This window comes from Montipora capricornis, chromosome 4, assembly GCF_036669925.1.
Source record: "Montipora capricornis isolate CH-2021 chromosome 4, ASM3666992v2, whole genome shotgun sequence".
NCBI lineage: Eukaryota > Metazoa > Cnidaria > Anthozoa > Scleractinia > Acroporidae > Montipora > Montipora capricornis.
The window spans coordinates 50976930-50994429 of record NC_090886.1 but is presented as its reverse complement, the minus strand read 5'-3'; the positions used below and the strand labels follow the sequence as shown (position 1 = coordinate 50994429).

The following is a 17500-nucleotide window of genomic DNA, read 5'->3' as shown; positions in this document are numbered from 1 at the left end:
TGTTTGAAAGTGGAGGTACACAAGATTTAATCAGTGATGCGGCATCAAAATCTTAAAGAGGCATGCACTAGTAAGCTTCAAACTTCGCCAGAGTTTGAATCAAAAACAGCCAACTCGCACCATGCTTGGCAAATTTTCGCTTTGTGTACAACAAATTCGAATCCGGATCCATAAGAAGACTGTCTTTCCTTTGAATGATGTATTCTTCGACTCTTAAAAAAGCAATAGCAACAAAAAGAAAAACAAGAGCATTTTTTAATTTCTTCAAAGAGATGACGTGATTTTACACAACTAAGCCGGACGGGATTGAACGATCGGATGTAAGCTTACCAAAGTTAAAAATTTACCTCTTTACAATTTGAGCTTTACGCAGAATCGTTCCAATATTTCAGCCAAAACCGTAGCACATCATTTGTTAATACCGATGACCTTCTGGCACTTAAGGAAGAACCAGGAATTTAATTTTCCGCACGTCGATCGTTCAATTACTCCTTCCCTCCTCAAGGAAAATACTGCGTGTTTATCCTAAAACGCCTCGATGTCATGTCTGGCCGCCCGTCGACCCAGGTTGGCCGTCATTTATGAATTCAGTGTATCGGGTATGTGAATCCTCGGACACTTTTGATTCAATGAATTTGCGAATGGTTGACTGCACAAGGTCACTGCTTCGAGGGTCGATTGGAAATTACTTTACTCACTCATTTAATGAAAACAGTGGAAGTGAAAATATTTCTTGACACGACAATCATCTATTGTATTCTTGTTGCAGCATCATCTGAAGTACGAGGCATACATAAACAATGTGTATATGCACTGAATATTCTAGAATCTAGCTAACATAAATATCATGTAACTATAATGGCATCTCCAGATTTTATTGTATACGCACCTTCATTGCATTTTTGCCCACGAAATCATAGGAGCAAACCTTTAAAACGAGAAGAGATCGGAGAATGTCAGTAGTTTTCTTTGAAGCAAAAATCCTCGCATTATCCTCCAAATACACTCCGTCCGTATTAAAGCTCTTTGCAACACTTGGTGAGGAGCTTTCCATTGCACGGAATTCGACAGAAGCGCTGTGAAAACAGCGTAGATGAGGTTTTATAACAAACCCAAAACGACGAAATTGTCGTACTGAAGCCATATTAAATTCCTGACGTAACGAATGATCTCCGTACAGGTCCTTACTTCATCATTATTCATGCAGAATAAATTAGGTATGTATTACAACAACAACATTACCCTGGGTGCCAGAGGTTCTATTTTTCTTTCGCGAGGAGCGAGCGGTTAAAACGGAGAGGCGAAAAATAAAAAAGAACCTCTGGCTCCCAGGGTACTTCTTTATTAGATCTAAAAAAATCTAACTTACAGACTTACGGACTAACGGGCAGACTTACGGACTAACCGTGCGTGACTGATGCAGGAAATAAGGAAAAACAACTAAAACCACAAATAATACGTTTCGGTGAATTCAACGAAATTCCATTAACTCAGAAGACCTCAGGAGAGTAACAATCGAATTTTCAGTAGAAAAACAGTCATCTACAGCGAACGACGGCGAAACGAGGCGTGCAAACACACAAATCTCTAGAAAAGACTAGAAGTAGTAAAGGGTCGCATTAGTTAGAAGTCGAAATGTGACTCCATCAGACAATGACAAGTCCAGAGATTCCAACCCTCCCGATTTGATGTGTTCCCTCCCGCTTGACCGCTTTTTATCAGATTCTCCCGATTTATCATGAAATTCTGAAAACAAGGAAAACATGCTTATCTTAAGTACTTTTTTGCGATCTGAGTGTAAAACGTTTAATACGTGTGCTCAGGAGTATCCCATAATGTCTCGCCCAGTCTCCCCATTGAATACCCTGTGTTGAGCACTCGTAAGGCCCGCAGTCTTATCCAAAAATGGTGTCAAAATGGAGGAAATGCCACTTGAGAGAAACTGAATTTGCAAAATTTCCTGGGGGAGGGGAATACCCCCGGACCCCTCCTACAGGCTGGTGCCTTCTGCGCTAAAAAATACGCCCTAATTTCCTTCAAACCTCAAAAGAGGTTGGAATCTCTGCAGGTCAGACAGACCTGCGATTTAGATGACCTCTCGATCGAAGAGCCAAACTCGGAGGACAAACACCTTTATAGAAAGGTTACAAGAAGTGAAAATATTAATTCGTGAATTTCATTTTTATTTTTACGTGAAACGTGATCGTCTCGAATTTCGCGTGAACGTGAAAGAATTTTGAAAATTATTCGTGACGCGTGAAAAGGAGAAATATTTTTGCGTGACTGAGTTTTACAAAGGGGAATAGGGGACCCTCTGTACTCAATACTGGGAGCAACATACAATCTTATGATTTTGAGAATTGTACTCGTATATCAGAAAATTCGCGTTAGTAACAGATCTACAATCTTGGACAGAATAAAATGGAACAGAAATGCCCCCTTCCACCTTAATCAAGGATGAAGCCACGTGAAGGCCAAAACGCGCCATTTTCCCATCATTGATTTTGGGGGGAGGGGTTTTCTCAATGTTCCATTTAATCTGCCCAATATTGTAGTCCGGTAACTATGGACAAAAGACAGTTTCTTGAAAATATTCTTAATGTTACTGGAAGCAAGATTATTATGAACGTCATACATTAGTGAATGTTCGTTACTTGTTGCTACGGGGGGTGTTTAGAGTAGGGGAGGGGGGTTAAATTTTAAAAACCAAGGGAAATGGGGGGGAGGGTGGGGGTGTGTTTTTTTTAATACAGTAGAACTCAGGGAAGTAAACTTTTAGAATCCGTTTTTCAACCCTTTTGTTGCCGTTTTGCAGATATATTAAATTGAGCTTTGTTTTGAGAACACTATCCTCTAAAGGTACCGATAAACAGGGTCTCAGTTTCGAAGCCAAGAAAGCGTGACCTAATGTAGCGTTACTTAAAGGTTACAATATGTGACTTATTAATCTCTTTGAGCATGCAATTTGATACTACTAAATACCGTTAGCTGGTATTGCTAAATATTGAAGTACTTTTATCTTATGTACTTCAAATATTGTAGTGCTTTTTATGCCGAGGATAACGAGCACTGAACTCGATTTTGGTCTTTACAATAACTGCAGGGATTCTCGCGCGCTCATTAGTTGGGAGCCGTTGTCAACAAGAGTAGAATTGACAATGAAAATGATGTAATACGTAACGCAATGCACAACATGACGGAGAAATTGTCAAAATTTGTTCTCGCAAAAGAATCACGGGCACCCAACGTCAAGTTTTTTCGGAAATATTCTATTTGAGATCTAGAATTTTCGGAACATTTGTTGTAAAATGTCTTGCTTGCCTGCCTGTCTTAGGATTTTCGAACATCTAAATGATCGTATAATTTATATTACGGAGCCCATTTAGTGCCACTATATTTTCCTCATCAAATTTTTTTTTATACAACCTTCTTGGCACGACTAGTGCTTTTCTTTTTGTCTTTTTTCTACAGCACGACTTTCTTGGCACGACTTTTCTTGGCACCACTTTTTTGGCAGGACAATGATTTTTTTCCTCACCGCTGAGCAATCGCAGTTTCATTTAGACTAATGTTCGGTTACAAGGAGATATTGCTGCTCTTGACATCTTTGTATGGCTGCGTTTTGAGTCTACGACAACTCAAAAGAATGCTGAAACAAAGAGGTCTTGGAAGGAAAAGAAACCGCTCAGAACCTCAAGCGGTTTGCGAGGCTATTGAACATGAATTAAGAGGCAGCGGAAGAACGATGTGGTATAGACAAATGACTCAGAAACTGTTACACGTTCACGGTACATCAACAGACAGGGAGACTGTAAGGGCCGATTTACACGGTACTATTTTTGTCGCATGCGACAACGGCTTACGACAGGCCCACGACATGATTTACGATTGTTGTGTACAGTGTGTTGCCCAGTTTCCGGCCGGTACCAGTTTCCAGCCAAAAAAAGGTAAACTCGGTTATTTCGATGGGATTTTAACTCTTCGTCCACCGAAGCGATCAGTCGGAAAAAAACGAACATCTCCGCTATCAACTGATGATTTAGGCGGGCTTTTTGGTTGAGAAACGAGCGAACAAGAAGGGATTTTGTTCAGGTGAGTAAAATCTTACCGGCTAATTTTTGGCCTTTTCACTTCACAGCGAAGCTACCGTACGTAAATAAATAACTCGTTTAATAGGAAATAGTTCACGGAGCTTGATAATTTTTTGAAAGAAGTTACATTGAAGATGGAGGTAATTAAGGGACCTGTCATCATAAGCTAGAACTTAGCTGTTTGCGAACGTCAGAAGTCTAAATCCTAGCTAAGATTTTCGCATACTAAGCCAGTTTCCGGCCACTGATCAGCACTCACAGATAGACTGTTTAAAACTTATTTGAATTGATGAAATTTTCTAACTTACTACTCGAGAAATTAATGAAATGTACATAGCTTAAGCAAGCATGGCGTAATGAGGTACATATTAACTCAGATGTGCTGTGTTAATTGCCCGTGCCTCTTCCCAGAGAATATCGCGCGGGCTTTGTCAACGTTTGTCTATGTCCTACCATACACCCCTAAGTAACCATTTTGCTCTAATCCCATAAAGTACAGTCGCTAAGCCACATCGAGATAGCCTTGGAAGTCCGTTTAGTCGATCGGATTGAATGAAATTTCTGCTTTCTATTGATGGCGGGAAACTGAACTCGCTGGCCGGAAACTGGGCAACTTACTAGTTTTGCAAAAAATGGCATAATTTCTTTAGTACTTGAGGTGGGCAGCCGATCTCCGTATATTTTAAAGGTAAGTAAATGAACTGTCTCTTGTAGGAAAATGAGAAAGTTTCCGTGCATAAACAAGAAGTTAGGGCGATTACAAACTAAAGTGGCCTGAAACTGGGCAACATACTGTACGTCAGAAAAAATGTCGTAGCATTTTAAAACATGTTTTAAAACGCTGCGACAATCGTAAGTCATGTCGTAGGCCTGTCGTGAGCTTGTCGCATGCGACAAAAATCGTACCGTGTAAATCGGCCCTAAGAGATCTGTTGAAGATATTGGAACCCGTGGGAGTTGAAGCACGATCAAGACATCGATTTCAAAGACGACACTATAAAACTGCAGGGCCAAATCATATATGGCACATAGATGGCTATGACAAACTAAAGCCATTTGGCTTCTGTATTGATGGAGCTATTGACGGTTATAGCAGAAGTACAATGTGGTTAGAGGCTGGCCCCACGAATAATGATCCTTAGATTACCTAGACTGCGTAAGACAGCTTGGAGGAATTCCAAAAATTATAAGAGCGGATTGTGGAACAGAAAATGTAAACGTTGCAGTTTTGCAAGGGTTCTTTCGCGATCAAGAACTGAGTTTTTTGTATGGAAAATCGTCAGCCAATCAGCGCATAGGGGCGTGGTGGGGTACGCTTAAAAGAGGATGCATGGCTTGGTGGATAGGTATTTTCAAAGATCTTAGAGACTATGACATTTACTGAGAAGACAATGTTATAGAAGTGGAACTGTATACGTGATCTCGTGTAGGTTAAAATGCCCATTTAATTAGACTCAATCAAACCTTAAGTACATGTGTCACGCAATAGTACTTGCCCGACGTTCAAATCGATTAATTGAAAACAGAACGAACTAGTGCATATTGTAACATCTTCCCCCTTATAAAAAAATAAAACGCTAATACGGTACGGCAAAAATGAAATCCTACTGATCATAAAAAGAACTAGCTTCCGCAAAACATAAAATAAGCGAATAATGTACAAATGTAACGCAAAATGTTTTTTTTTTGGCAAACGTAGTCTGCAAATCTTGCTGGCCGCTTAATATTTCGGGGGCTTGTTCTTCGAACTGCTGGGCTTGGAGCAGAGGTAGCTGCTGGGCTTGCATAGCTTTCTGGAGTAGATTGTGACTCGTTTAATTTAGTTTTTAATTCACCAAACGGACATACATGAACAAAAGGTAGGAAGGAAATCGAGTTTCACTTGCTTGTAGGATCTGCGGTGCAGCTCATCAGATTGTCACCTTAAGGGGGATCTTGCGAATTCTTTGACTAATAAAAGACAAAATCAAGGAAATGTCAGGGAGATTTAGCCACGTCAACGGACACGACATCAAAAGTAGTTTTTTTTTAAGTAGAAAAAGGTGTGCTGTACGTGCGAAATGCATTTTAGCACATTTCGTCGCCGTACTCTGCAAACAACAACGGGAAATTAAGAAGTTTATATTTACGTGCTACTATGATCAGAAAATCACTTCCCTTTTTTTCTTCAGATTTCGAAAATATTTTTGCTTAACACTGACTTTTGAGCTTTGATTTTTATCCAAAGGCTGTTTACTTTGAGTGTAAGTTCTGGATTTCACGGTCCGCCATTACTCACGTTCAAAACTGACCGATTGGACCTCAGAGAGTTGGATCTAAAGAAAAGTGGCGTCATTGACTCACTAGCCCAAAATTTCAGCGTGTAAACGCATTTTATTATATATGTAAAACAGGAGTTAAAAGTCTGAAATCCCGAAACTCCCGTGTTTCATATTTATTCAGCCGCATACACAAGCATTGTATTCTTTAAACTATCGAGTATTTGAAGCCATTTTCTCCTCGATCCAGCTCTCTCAATGGCGGACCACTAAATTGGAAAATTACAGTTAAAATAAACAGGGATCTTTTTGAAATCAAGGCTTAAAACTTTGGTCACTTACTGCTTAGTTAACATAGTTTTGAAATTCAAAGAAAAATAACAATTGATTTCTTGGTCATAGTAGTACTTTCAGAAACCACCGCGGCTACGGCGACGTAAACGTCACTTCAAAATATCCTAAGTATCTCACGATTGTTCTATCTTGTTTACGTTGTACAATATGGGCGAACTATCGTAAAACTGAATTGCTAGGGGCGGATTTGAAGTTAAGGCCCTGTTTACAAGCAGGTAGGGTAACCCTACTACTAGGGCTACCCTAGCAGGAGGCTCAAAGATAGCCCGGGTTTACAAGCAAAATTTCACAGGTAGGGTTACCCTACCACCCGGGACAACTTTGCGTGCTTGGTAACCGCCAGCATCGCAAACACAATGAAAACCGCTAAAAAGTTGTCCCGGGTAGGCCAGTTGTCCCTAGCAGAGCGTTTACAAGGCAGCTAGGGTAACCCTAGCACTAAAATAGGGTTACCCTAGCGCCAGGGTTACCCTAGCTGCATTGTAAACACGTCGATGAAAAAAAGAACAAATGTATGAGTGCTAGGGTAACCCTAGCACTAGGGTTACCCTACCTGCTTGAAAACAGGGCCTAAGAGAGAGAATGAAAGATCCACTGTGACAGTTGTATGCCCATGCATGTTGTCGTCAAACCCCTTTTAAGCCCTTTCCAAAGTATCGTACAAAGTTGGATTACAAAAGTTCCAACTTTCGCCGATCCAACATTGTTCGACCGCTTGGCCGTCCATGTTGGAAGATGTTCGTGCAACATTCGATCAAGTGTTGGATAGAATTGCTTTTGATCAAACATTGCACCCAACTGAATTTTACTCGACCCAACAATGTTGCAATGTTTTGCTGCTTTTCCAATAAAGTTGTGTCTGTTGTGTCCTGAATCGAGTCACGTCCGCGCTGCTAGCCAATCACGAATCGCCACCTTTTTTTTTTAAGCCTCGGCTTCTGGCATCATTTCCAACAAAGATGAGGGAGACGGGGCTTGGACAAGAACGAAACGGACGTCGTGGTTGTTGATGAGCAGCCAGAATTGAGAAACCTTGATAAGCGAGTATGAAGTAAGGCCAAGTCTTACGGACATTTTTAGTTCCCTTTGTCATGATCACTCTGTTTGGAGATGTCTGGTTCAATAGCGTTCAAAATTTTGCACATTGATCCGAGCTCATTCTCGTCATCTCCAAAACATGGATGTATCTTGAAGTGAACATACCCTTTTCCACACGTTCTCTTAATCATTCTTCGGTTTTTCTGGTCATTTCTGTCCTCCAACAGCACCAAAAGCGTAAACGACACGAGCGGTTTTCGTTTCAGTTTTAGCGCCAACTTGAACTTGAATCAGTTTCGTCAAGCAATGTTGGATAGTGTTTTGCCACTACCTCAACATTTACATCCAACAATTTTTCATGTGGGATCCACCTTTGTTCGATAGTTTGGCCAGGGCTTTAAATTTGGTCATGTCATGCAAGTGGCTGTTTTGACGAGTACGGGAACGAATTGTGCAAAAATGCTTGCCACACGTGCAGCAAGATCATCTTTTTTCTTTCAACCCACAAATATTACTGCTTTTCTTAAAATCCCTAATAATTAGGGAGACAGACTGCTTCGGCAACGGCCGAATGAAAGCATCGACGACCTCGCCTTCGGCGAATAATTGTTTTAGTATAATCAGATGCTCATGACCTTTAAGCGTTTAACTCTGTTTCAGAGCTGGGGTTCTTTGAGTTTAAAAATCTCCTTATTTGGATGTAACGTAGCTGGTCCATTTTCCCGCGCGTGCAGCTTCGATCTTATCTTTGTCCATATTTGGGCATAAAATTGGTGTCGTAAAATCCCCAGCTTTGTTCCAAGGAAAAGAGTTGCAAGTTACACGCTTTAAAGTGCCCCTGTGACCAAAAAATCAATTCATATTTTTCTTTGGATTTCAAAACTATTTTAACAAAACACTAAGTGACCCACGTTTTAAGCCTTGATTTCAAAAAGACACCTCTTTATTTTAACTGTAATTTTCCTATTTAATGGTCCGCCATTACTAACATTATGTTCTTGAGAGAGCTGGATCGAGGAGAAAATGACGTCAAAGGCTCACTAGTTTAAGAATGCAATACGTGTGTACGCCGCAGAATTAATATGCAGCACGGGGGTTTTGGGCTTTCAGACTTTTAAACTCACGTTTTGCATATACAATAAGCTGCGTTCACACGCTGAAATTTTAAGCTAGTGAGCCTCTGACGTCACTTTTCCCTGGATCCAACCGTCTGAGGTCCAATCGGTCAGTTTTTAACGTGAGTAATGGCGGACCGTGAAATCCAAAACTTACACTCAAAGTAAACGGCCTTTGGATAAAAATCAAAGCTCAAAATTTTGCCAGTCAGGTGTTAAGCAAACACACTTTCAAAATCTGAAGGAAAAAAGCAAGTGGTTTTTTTGATCACAGGGGCACTTTAAGGTCCTGTGCTTCTGGTATAATTACATAGGTGATTCTTTGAAAAATATGCGTTTTCTTTAAAACAATTAATTTTTTCATCTGTCACCCCGACAAAACGGAGTGTGGCCATTTTGAAAAAACCGCTTAGGTGATTATATCGTGTAATAATAATCACCCATACCGGTTAACAGAAAAAACCAATACTTGTGCTGCACGTGCGGCATCCATTTTAGTACATCCTTTCTAGTCCTCTGTAAAACAACGCGAAAAATATAGTATAATAAAGGAATTTTAGGTTTTGACGACAACGCGAGCATACAAGAATGAACTGTTCATTTTCTATCTTTACTTTAAGACCGTTCGTTCCAATCGAGTTAGAGCAAACTTATCGTTTCGGCATCGCTTTTACGGCAAACGGCGAGCATCAAACTGAAATTTGCACTCACTCACTCACTCACCCAACCCCAAACAGAATATAGTGTGAGATTTGTGAGCTATCACTTTCGCATTGTAATGATGCCAAACCGAGGATAGTGCGTTTACGGCTAAAGGTAGATGTCCGGATGAAATTCGCATTAGGCCACAAGTCATGTACAGATATGAAAAACCCAGGATAGAATACTGAGAAATTTGATAATTTCATGACAAGCAGCAGCCTGTCCTTTCCCGTTTGGCATGTACTAAAACCAGGAACACCGGAAACCCCCGGAACACCGTAACCCAAAACCCTCAATTTGGCTAACCCTAAGCCTAAAAACCAACTTAAGGCCTAACTAGGCCTAGGGTTAGCCAAAATGAGGGTTTTGGGTTACTTCCAGGGTGTTCCGGAGTGTTCCGGAGTTCTGGTGTTCCGGTGTTCCGATGTTCTAGTGTTCCAGTGTTCCAGTGTTCCAGTGTTCTACTGTTTCGCTTTTCCGGTTTTAATACCTGCCGTCCCGTTTGTCGTTTCACGTAAACGCGATGCCAAATATGTTTATAATAAAGTTTCGATATAACGCGCGCTCTGATTGCCGTCGTAGGATTTGGAAAGTAAAGTTTTCGAAAAATTGCAGCCGAATGCGTCAGGAAATTGAGATATTTTGTCACAAAGCGAATAAAAAAGCCTTAAGCACTTAAGAATTAATTTTATGCGTATTTTCAAAGTTTTCACAAAATTGCCCGCGTCGCGAAGCGATAAAGTTTCGATATAACACGCGCTCTGATTGCCGTTAAAACAGCGTGCTTTATGAGAGTACAGATGCACGGCTAACGCTACTCGTAGGATTTGGAAAGTAAAGTTTTCGAAAAATTTTAGCCGAATGCGTCAGGAAATTTTGTCACAAAGCAAATAAAAAAGCCTCGCCTGTGATCTTATCTGTTGAGCTCATAGAGAACTCAAGAAGTACACTTCTTTCGTACTCTATCCGTTTTCTGCGTGCTTTGTATATGTAATCGCATTGGCCCAAGGGCACTTACGGATTAATTTCATGCGTATTTTCAAATACAATTTGGAAAAACTTTGAAAATACAAGTGAAATGAATCCTTAATTGCACGAGGGCACATGCGATTACATGTTTATCACATAAAGGGCAAAATCATTGAGGGAACCCCGCTCAGCACAGCGACAAATGACAATCAGCACGCTCCCATTCGGTTAAAGTTCAATGCAATAAATTGTTGCTGTCAACAGAAATAGCGCTTAAAATGTATTTTATATGTGGACGGAGTCTTCTTTATTTCTTAACTAATTTCTCAAAATCACTTTTGGCAATCAACTGAAAATCGCACAGAATCTACTGAAAGCTAGAACATACTAGATAATAATCACCGAGCACAACTTATCGCACTGACTAAAAAAAATGAAAAAAAAAAGAAGAGAGAAAATGTTTGGACTGTTAATTTTACGACGCATATGTGTTCTCCTGTTTTGGGGCAGAGGACAGGATGCACTTATATAAATTGATCAACCGAAATGTTAGCGCACTACATTCCGAGGATTTTGAGAACGAACTGAACCATCCCCACTCCCCCCTCCCCCCACCCCCCTCCAAAAAAAAAAAAAAAAATAATAAAATAAAGGGTTGTAGGCGAGGTACTTGACTGGCCGTCAGAAAAAAACAAAACGCTTTGCCGTTAAAGGAAGATTTATGGAGGACAAGTGTTTAAGTGATCAGATGAGACATCAGGGGGGCAGGGAGGCCACATTACCTTGCTCCTGTTTGCAGGCCACTTGACTGCGTCTTGGATACTACCGGCTGTTGGGACAAACGAAACTGATGCTCTAACTTGGAGAAAATACCACCTTGATACTGAAATGCAAAAACAGCATGTTAGAGCTGGTGTTTCATCATCAATGAACTATTACAACGACGATCAAATCAACAAAAAAGAAAAGCTCAATAACTAAACTAAGGTATTATCAAGTAGTGTGAAGCCCCTAGGAAATTTCAGGGATAATCAAGTAAGGTGAGGTGGGTGGGGAGGGGTTCAGATATTACCTGTAATACACAGAGTGAAACTCTTTCACTCGCAAGCGGGCGGGGGAGTCAGGATGGCTTAGGGGTTATCAACCGTACCTCCCACCTCTGTGACCCAGGTTCAACTCTGGCCTCGAGGTCGTATGTGGGCTGAGTTTCAGTTGATCTCAATCTGACTCCGAGGGTTTTTCTTCGGGTACTCCGGTTTTCCTCCCTCATTAAAATCGACTCTAGATCAGTAACATCCGGGCGGATACCCTCGTATAGGGTTAACCTTTAGTATCTCTCCCTTTCATTGTATTGAATGAATAACGTTGGTATTATTATAAGGTTCACTATTCATGTTATCATGCAAGATCTATCGATCTTTTCAAGACAATTTGCCCTTCAATGCCTGAGGCGGATAATGAGGATTACATGGCAGCAAAGAGTGTCAAACAAGAGAGTGGTCGAGATGGATGACATAAGCTGTGAGGTACGCAGAAGAAGATGGAATTGGTTGGGACATGTACTCAGGAGAGAGGGTGAAAACGACTCTTTTACAGCACTGGGGTGGATACCGGAAGGACGCAGGGAAAGGGGGAGGCCAAAGACCGCCTGGAGAAGGACAGCTGAGAAGAAAACGAAACCAAACGGGTTGAAAGAGCTGGAGCGTAGCCAAGGTGGTGGCTACAGGATGCGACACTTTAAAATTCTCGCAGTTTGACTGAATCAAACACGGAATGAAGATTCCTTCGTCTCGGCCTTCATTCCAGGCTTCTCCCACTCCAATTGCGACAATACGAAACTGGCCTATCAGCCCGTCTTGCCTTCCTCCTGTCTCAATATTAAAAAAAAAATATCATACCATGAAAAACTAAGAAGAGCTAACAGATTTCACAACAAAAATTACATATATAGAGGCCATTTTGGAAAAGGGCGGATCACGCAGTCAATGCTTACTTCTTTAACTTTTTGTTTGTTTTCAGTCTTCTCCGGTGGAGTTTGAGTCCGCTGTCTGGACAAGTATGACACCAAGTCCGTCATGCGCTTTTGATCTGCACGAAAACAGAGAGCAACATCACTAAGGGAATCTTTACTCGCGTCATTGCTTCATTAACATACGAGTTTGCACACGGAAGGCATCACGTGATTTACGTGTACAAGTACAAATTGACTTCAAAAGGTGAAAGAACTTGTTGAACTTAGTTTAATCTCCAGTTTTAAGCCTTTTAGCTTTGATAACAAGCCAGTTATTAGGCATCTGAAAACTGATAAATTCTTGGATAGCAAAGGCGCTAATAATCCCATGACTGCTTTGTGAAATTTCGAATTTTGAGAGAGATTATCTATTCTAGTATATAATACAAGACAATATGGGGCAAATGTGATATCGTTTGTAAGGATTCCTCATCCAAAATACAACTGTAAACACCATGAACATTGCATTCAAATCGCTTCTGCATAGTTTCTTACAAGTTTTCAGTTAAACTTAGATCAAAAGGAGTAGCCAACAGATACTTTTATGAACTCCACAACAAAAATACTTGAAAACGTTAACACTTTTTCAAGTTCGTATTCAACTCTTTCTTGCCCATCCGTCGCCAAAAGCAGGTAGATTAGTAGCCTGTGCTTTCAAATAACAGTTTCTTACTAAAGGAGATTGACATCTCGTTGGCGGCAAACGTAAGGCTGAAATCTTTATGCCACAACTCAAGGAAAGTTAATTTCTTGCTTTTAGCTACAGACAATGAACAATTTATCAAAGGAAAGAACAAGCTTGCCCTTTCCCGTTGGCCGCTTCTTGTAAACGTGATACTAAAGCTCTGTATTCTCTTGCGGAAGCCGTGAACCGCCGGAACTGCGTCCTTTGGATCTTCAGCGTGTTGCTTAAATTGGCGCGAGTGTCCCTTTAAGAGCGTCCATATGTCATGGTCACGCCCAACAGTACAGTGGCGGAAGAGGTAATTTTTTCAGTTTTTGAAAAGACTCTTGACGTCACGAATCATAAAACAAAGTCATCGTGCGGCATGTTTCTCTGTCGTCATCAGCAAAACAACTATTCGATTGGACGAATGTTCCTGCCTGTGTCTTTTTTGGGCGCGAAATGTCGCTCGCTCTTGTGTTTCGGTACAAATCCAGTGTGGAAGACGTATGTGTAAACTGCGTGAAACGTTATTTTGAACGAGTGGACTGCGAATTCATGTACACAAATGAATGGTAGGATCTATTCGGAGCTGAACAATTTACTAGCTGTCATGAAACTTACGGAGTCTGTACTATCGAATAGAAAAGTTTCTACAATTGTAGCTCTATTGAGGCTTGCAACATACGCCCCGATCTCCTAAGTAGCTTGGTATTGCTCGATGCTTGGTTAGAGCAAACCATTGTTCAACACCATAACAACTGCGAGGTTTTAATCAATATCACTCAAGCAGAGGCTAGAGCCAACCATTCGAGTTATTCGGCCGTTGTAGTTCGTTTCTCAAAAGCCTTGAAAACGTTTCGGGTCCGAAAAGCAATTCGTAAAACTAAGATTTAGTTATTCTGAAAATGTTTTCAATACCACATAAAACAAACTAATTGCAGTGCTTAAAAACTTCAAACGTTTAAATTTGAAGATATAAAGATAAAGCTTTGTAGGTCATCCGACATACGTCCGAAAAGTTTCGAGGCTTTTAAGAAACGATTGCCCCTTCCCCCCCCCCCCTCCCCCCATGGTTATTGAAGATCATGACCAGTATAAAGGAGTTAGGGGGGAAAACTTTTGACAAGGTATCTAAAATTTGTTGTGCGCTTTAAACTGCCTGGTACTGTTATAAAGCGAGATGAAATGATATTCCATACAAACACTAAACAAGTTTTCCGACCTTTGAAATTACAAAATAAAATGTGTTTCCGCGACCGTAATGAAAAAACTTTGCGCTAATGCGATCCCCCGTACGAAGATTTCCACAAAGGCTTGATGTGAAAAAAAAAAGAGACATCAAAACTAAAACCCCGAACTTTGCTTGTGTTACCATGGTAACTACCTTCTTCGCGTTGCGCATCTTGGTTCCATCGTGATGAACGTTGTGGATCCCACTTGTAGCTTTTAAACGTACTGAAACTTGATAAAAAAAAATAAAAATATTGTTAATCGCGTTTCTGGTTTTCTTGAACGAGTTCATCAGTGAAACGTTGCCTTACTCTTTTCTAGATGCTGATGTGACTTTTCTGGGCTGTCTTGCTTTTTCCCTATAAGCGGCTAAAATAAAACGGAAACTATTCAAGATTATGGGACAGAGCACATACCATGAATTCACGTCAGACAACATTCATTTATTCCCGGCCAAGGCATGACAAAGTGAAATGCTAAAAAGAATCTTATTAAGGGGAGTCTAACCGCCATAAAATTATTAAACCCATTAAAAACTGATAGTTGAATGGGCACCTTCTTGGAAAAACCGATCCCAGCTGACTGTGCGAAACCAATACTTGCAAAATTGTCTTCACTGGTCAATTGAGTTGCTTCTCTTAATTACGCTTGGCAATTGGATAGAAAAGGTCTCACGCAAGTTTCTCAACCAATCACAGCAAACTGAACGTGAGTATGATTTGCGCGATGTTTTCCCGCGCTTTTCTTTGGCTGGTATTACGTGTCGTGATACGTCCCACTGTGAGTTGGTCGCACACGCTTTCCCCTTTGCTTTGTCATTGGTACATTTGATTGCCCGTGTCGGCTACAATTGGTTAAAAAAATTTACCACTTACCGTCATAGTCCTCAGACTCCCCTTGATCCTCGTCTTCTCCCAGGTCGTACTCGTCTTCCTTGTTGGCTGTTGTCTGTAGTTTCATTCTCCGAAGGGAGCTGCGGTACAGGACGCGACTTCGGCTCCTTCTTACGGAAGGAAGGTACTAAGCAATCATGAATAAATCAAGTTAACATTTACAGTTTAAAGAGATGAAGACTCATGGTAAGATCGACCCCATTATTTACACAGCCACATCAGTTATAGATGAATACCTGCCGTATATAAACGATCGAGGCTAATAGACTACTTCGACGATACAGTGGACATTTTGAATTACATTGTTCCAGTAGCTATTATGGGATGCCCAGGGGGCAAATACATATTTATTTGCCCCTTGAGCATCCTATAATGTTTTTTTAAACAACAGAAATCAAAATGGCTGTCGAATCGTCGAAGTAGTCTATTCCTTCAGTGGCGTTATCACGTTATGGAGAAATGTGTTTATTGAAGAGTCGGGTGTACTCGGAGAAAAACCCGACTGCTCCTCACAACACCCGACGCCGCGACCTTCCGATTACTATATAGTACGTATTTTTTCCGATGGTAAGATCGTCGTAGTTAGCAAAACCACTTAAGAGGTCAGTTTCTATTGAGCTCTCTGATGCACTGCTATTTTTCATTTTAAGCATTTCACCTACCGAAGGAAATTCAGAGACTTTCCGTTCACTTGGGTCAATCATGTCCGATAGCGCAGAAGAAGTTGTCTGCAAAATAAACATATAAATCTAAAACGACACTGCGCAAAATTTCTTCAGCGATCTACGTTTTTTTAACCACAACGCGGAAAGGTTTTCATTTGAGTATTTAAAGTAACTTCGAATTTGAATCCCCGGGCTTCGTGATTGGTTTCAAAGAGAAACTCCACTAAAACAAGAAAATTACTTGAAACCACAGAACATAATGTTTACGATCAAAATCCAATGAAAGCGTTCGTATCCAAAATAAATGAATTTCAAAAACGGTTGAAAACAATAAGGGCAACCGTAACACGTCACAGTTATATGCTGAACTTTGCAATATCGTAAGTCTTCGAGATTTTTCCATCTCGTTCACGAAATATAATGTGGACGTAGTATCCTAAAAATAAGTTGGCACTAGCCGTTCGAGAGTAAAGCCTCATTTACAGTAGCAAATTTTCCTTGACAAGTTTTCCTTGGCAGTGTAAATGGAAAAATATGACAAGTTTTACCTTGACGTATAAGTATCCTTGTTCAAAAACTAGCATACTAGTTTTTGAACAAGGACACTTGTCAAGGAAAAACTTGCCAAGGACGATATTTGCTAGTGTAAATTAGTTGACAAGCTGCACTTGTCAAGGAAAACTTGTCATATTTTCCATTTCCACTACCAAGGAAAGCTTGTCAAGGAAAACCTGTCAAGGAAAACTTGCGTGTGTGTACAGTTGGCACGTTTTCCTTGACAAGTGCACTCGTCAAGGAACACTTGCTAGTGTTAATCATCCACTATCGTAAGTTTCTGGCGGTTAAGCCATCTCGTTCGCGTCGTACAATGGGAGAGAAGTGTCTTAAAAAATAAATTGCCACGAGCAGTTTCTGAGTAAAAATAGAGAATCATAGATTACCCTTTGTACGCTCGCGTTGTCGTCAAAACCTCAAATTTGGTGATTTCAGGGGACAGCTATTCTTAGAGTTATTTTCATAGAGTTATGTCGTAGAGTTAGAGTTAAGTTTCCAAAATCCTCAGCCAAATTTCATAAAAGCTAACCTTAGGCCTAAGGTTAGCTTTTATGCATGTTTAGGATACTTTCTGTATTTCTGAATTCAGGATTTAGGCCTTCCAAAATCTTGAATTCAGGATTTTGGAAACTTAACTCTAACTGTAATGTCATAACTCTATGAAAATAACTCTATTGCTAGTCAACCTCGTGATTTCACGTCGTTGTTGTGAAGAGTACTACACGAATATGAACTAAAATGCGTGCGCACGTGCAGCACGATTCCTTTCCCTCTTTTAACCAACGATATTGTTGTTTGGTGGCGTTCTCATTGACGACCGCGTCGTAGATCGTAAAGTCCCTATCAGGGAGTTTAAGGGCCGATTTACACGATACGATTTTGTCGCATGCGACAAGCTCACGACAGCCCTACGACATGACTTACGATTGTCGCAGCGTTTTAAAACATGTTT

At 40.6% G+C, this 17500-nt stretch overlaps 2 protein-coding genes across 3 annotated transcripts in view; both read right to left on the bottom strand.

Annotated features, from left to right (window-relative positions):
- LOC138047308 (hydroxyproline dehydrogenase-like) overlaps positions 1–1186 on the bottom strand; it is a 22394-nt gene extending 21208 nt beyond the window's left edge. Inside the window, exon 1 of the mRNA XM_068894103.1 lies at positions 890–1186. Coding sequence (XP_068750204.1) covers positions 890–1144 — 255 coding nt within the window. The 5' untranslated portion in view covers positions 1145–1186. The remainder of the gene's footprint in view (positions 1–889) is intronic.
- Positions 1187–5518: 4332 nt separating this feature from the next.
- LOC138047307 (SANT and BTB domain regulator of class switch recombination-like) overlaps positions 5519–17500 on the bottom strand; it is a 27408-nt gene continuing 15426 nt past the window's right edge. For both annotated transcript variants that reach the window (XM_068894102.1, XM_068894101.1), the window contains 7 exons: positions 15991–16056; positions 15311–15455; positions 14747–14804; positions 14590–14666; positions 12521–12615; positions 11310–11410; positions 5519–6041 (listed from right to left, as the gene is read on the bottom strand). In XM_068894102.1, the coding sequence (XP_068750203.1) occupies positions 6002–6041; positions 11310–11410; positions 12521–12615; positions 14590–14666; positions 14747–14804; positions 15311–15455; positions 15991–16056 (582 nt within the window). In that variant the 3' untranslated portion in view covers positions 5519–6001. The remainder of the gene's footprint in view (positions 6042–11309; positions 11411–12520; positions 12616–14589; positions 14667–14746; positions 14805–15310; positions 15456–15990; positions 16057–17500) is intronic.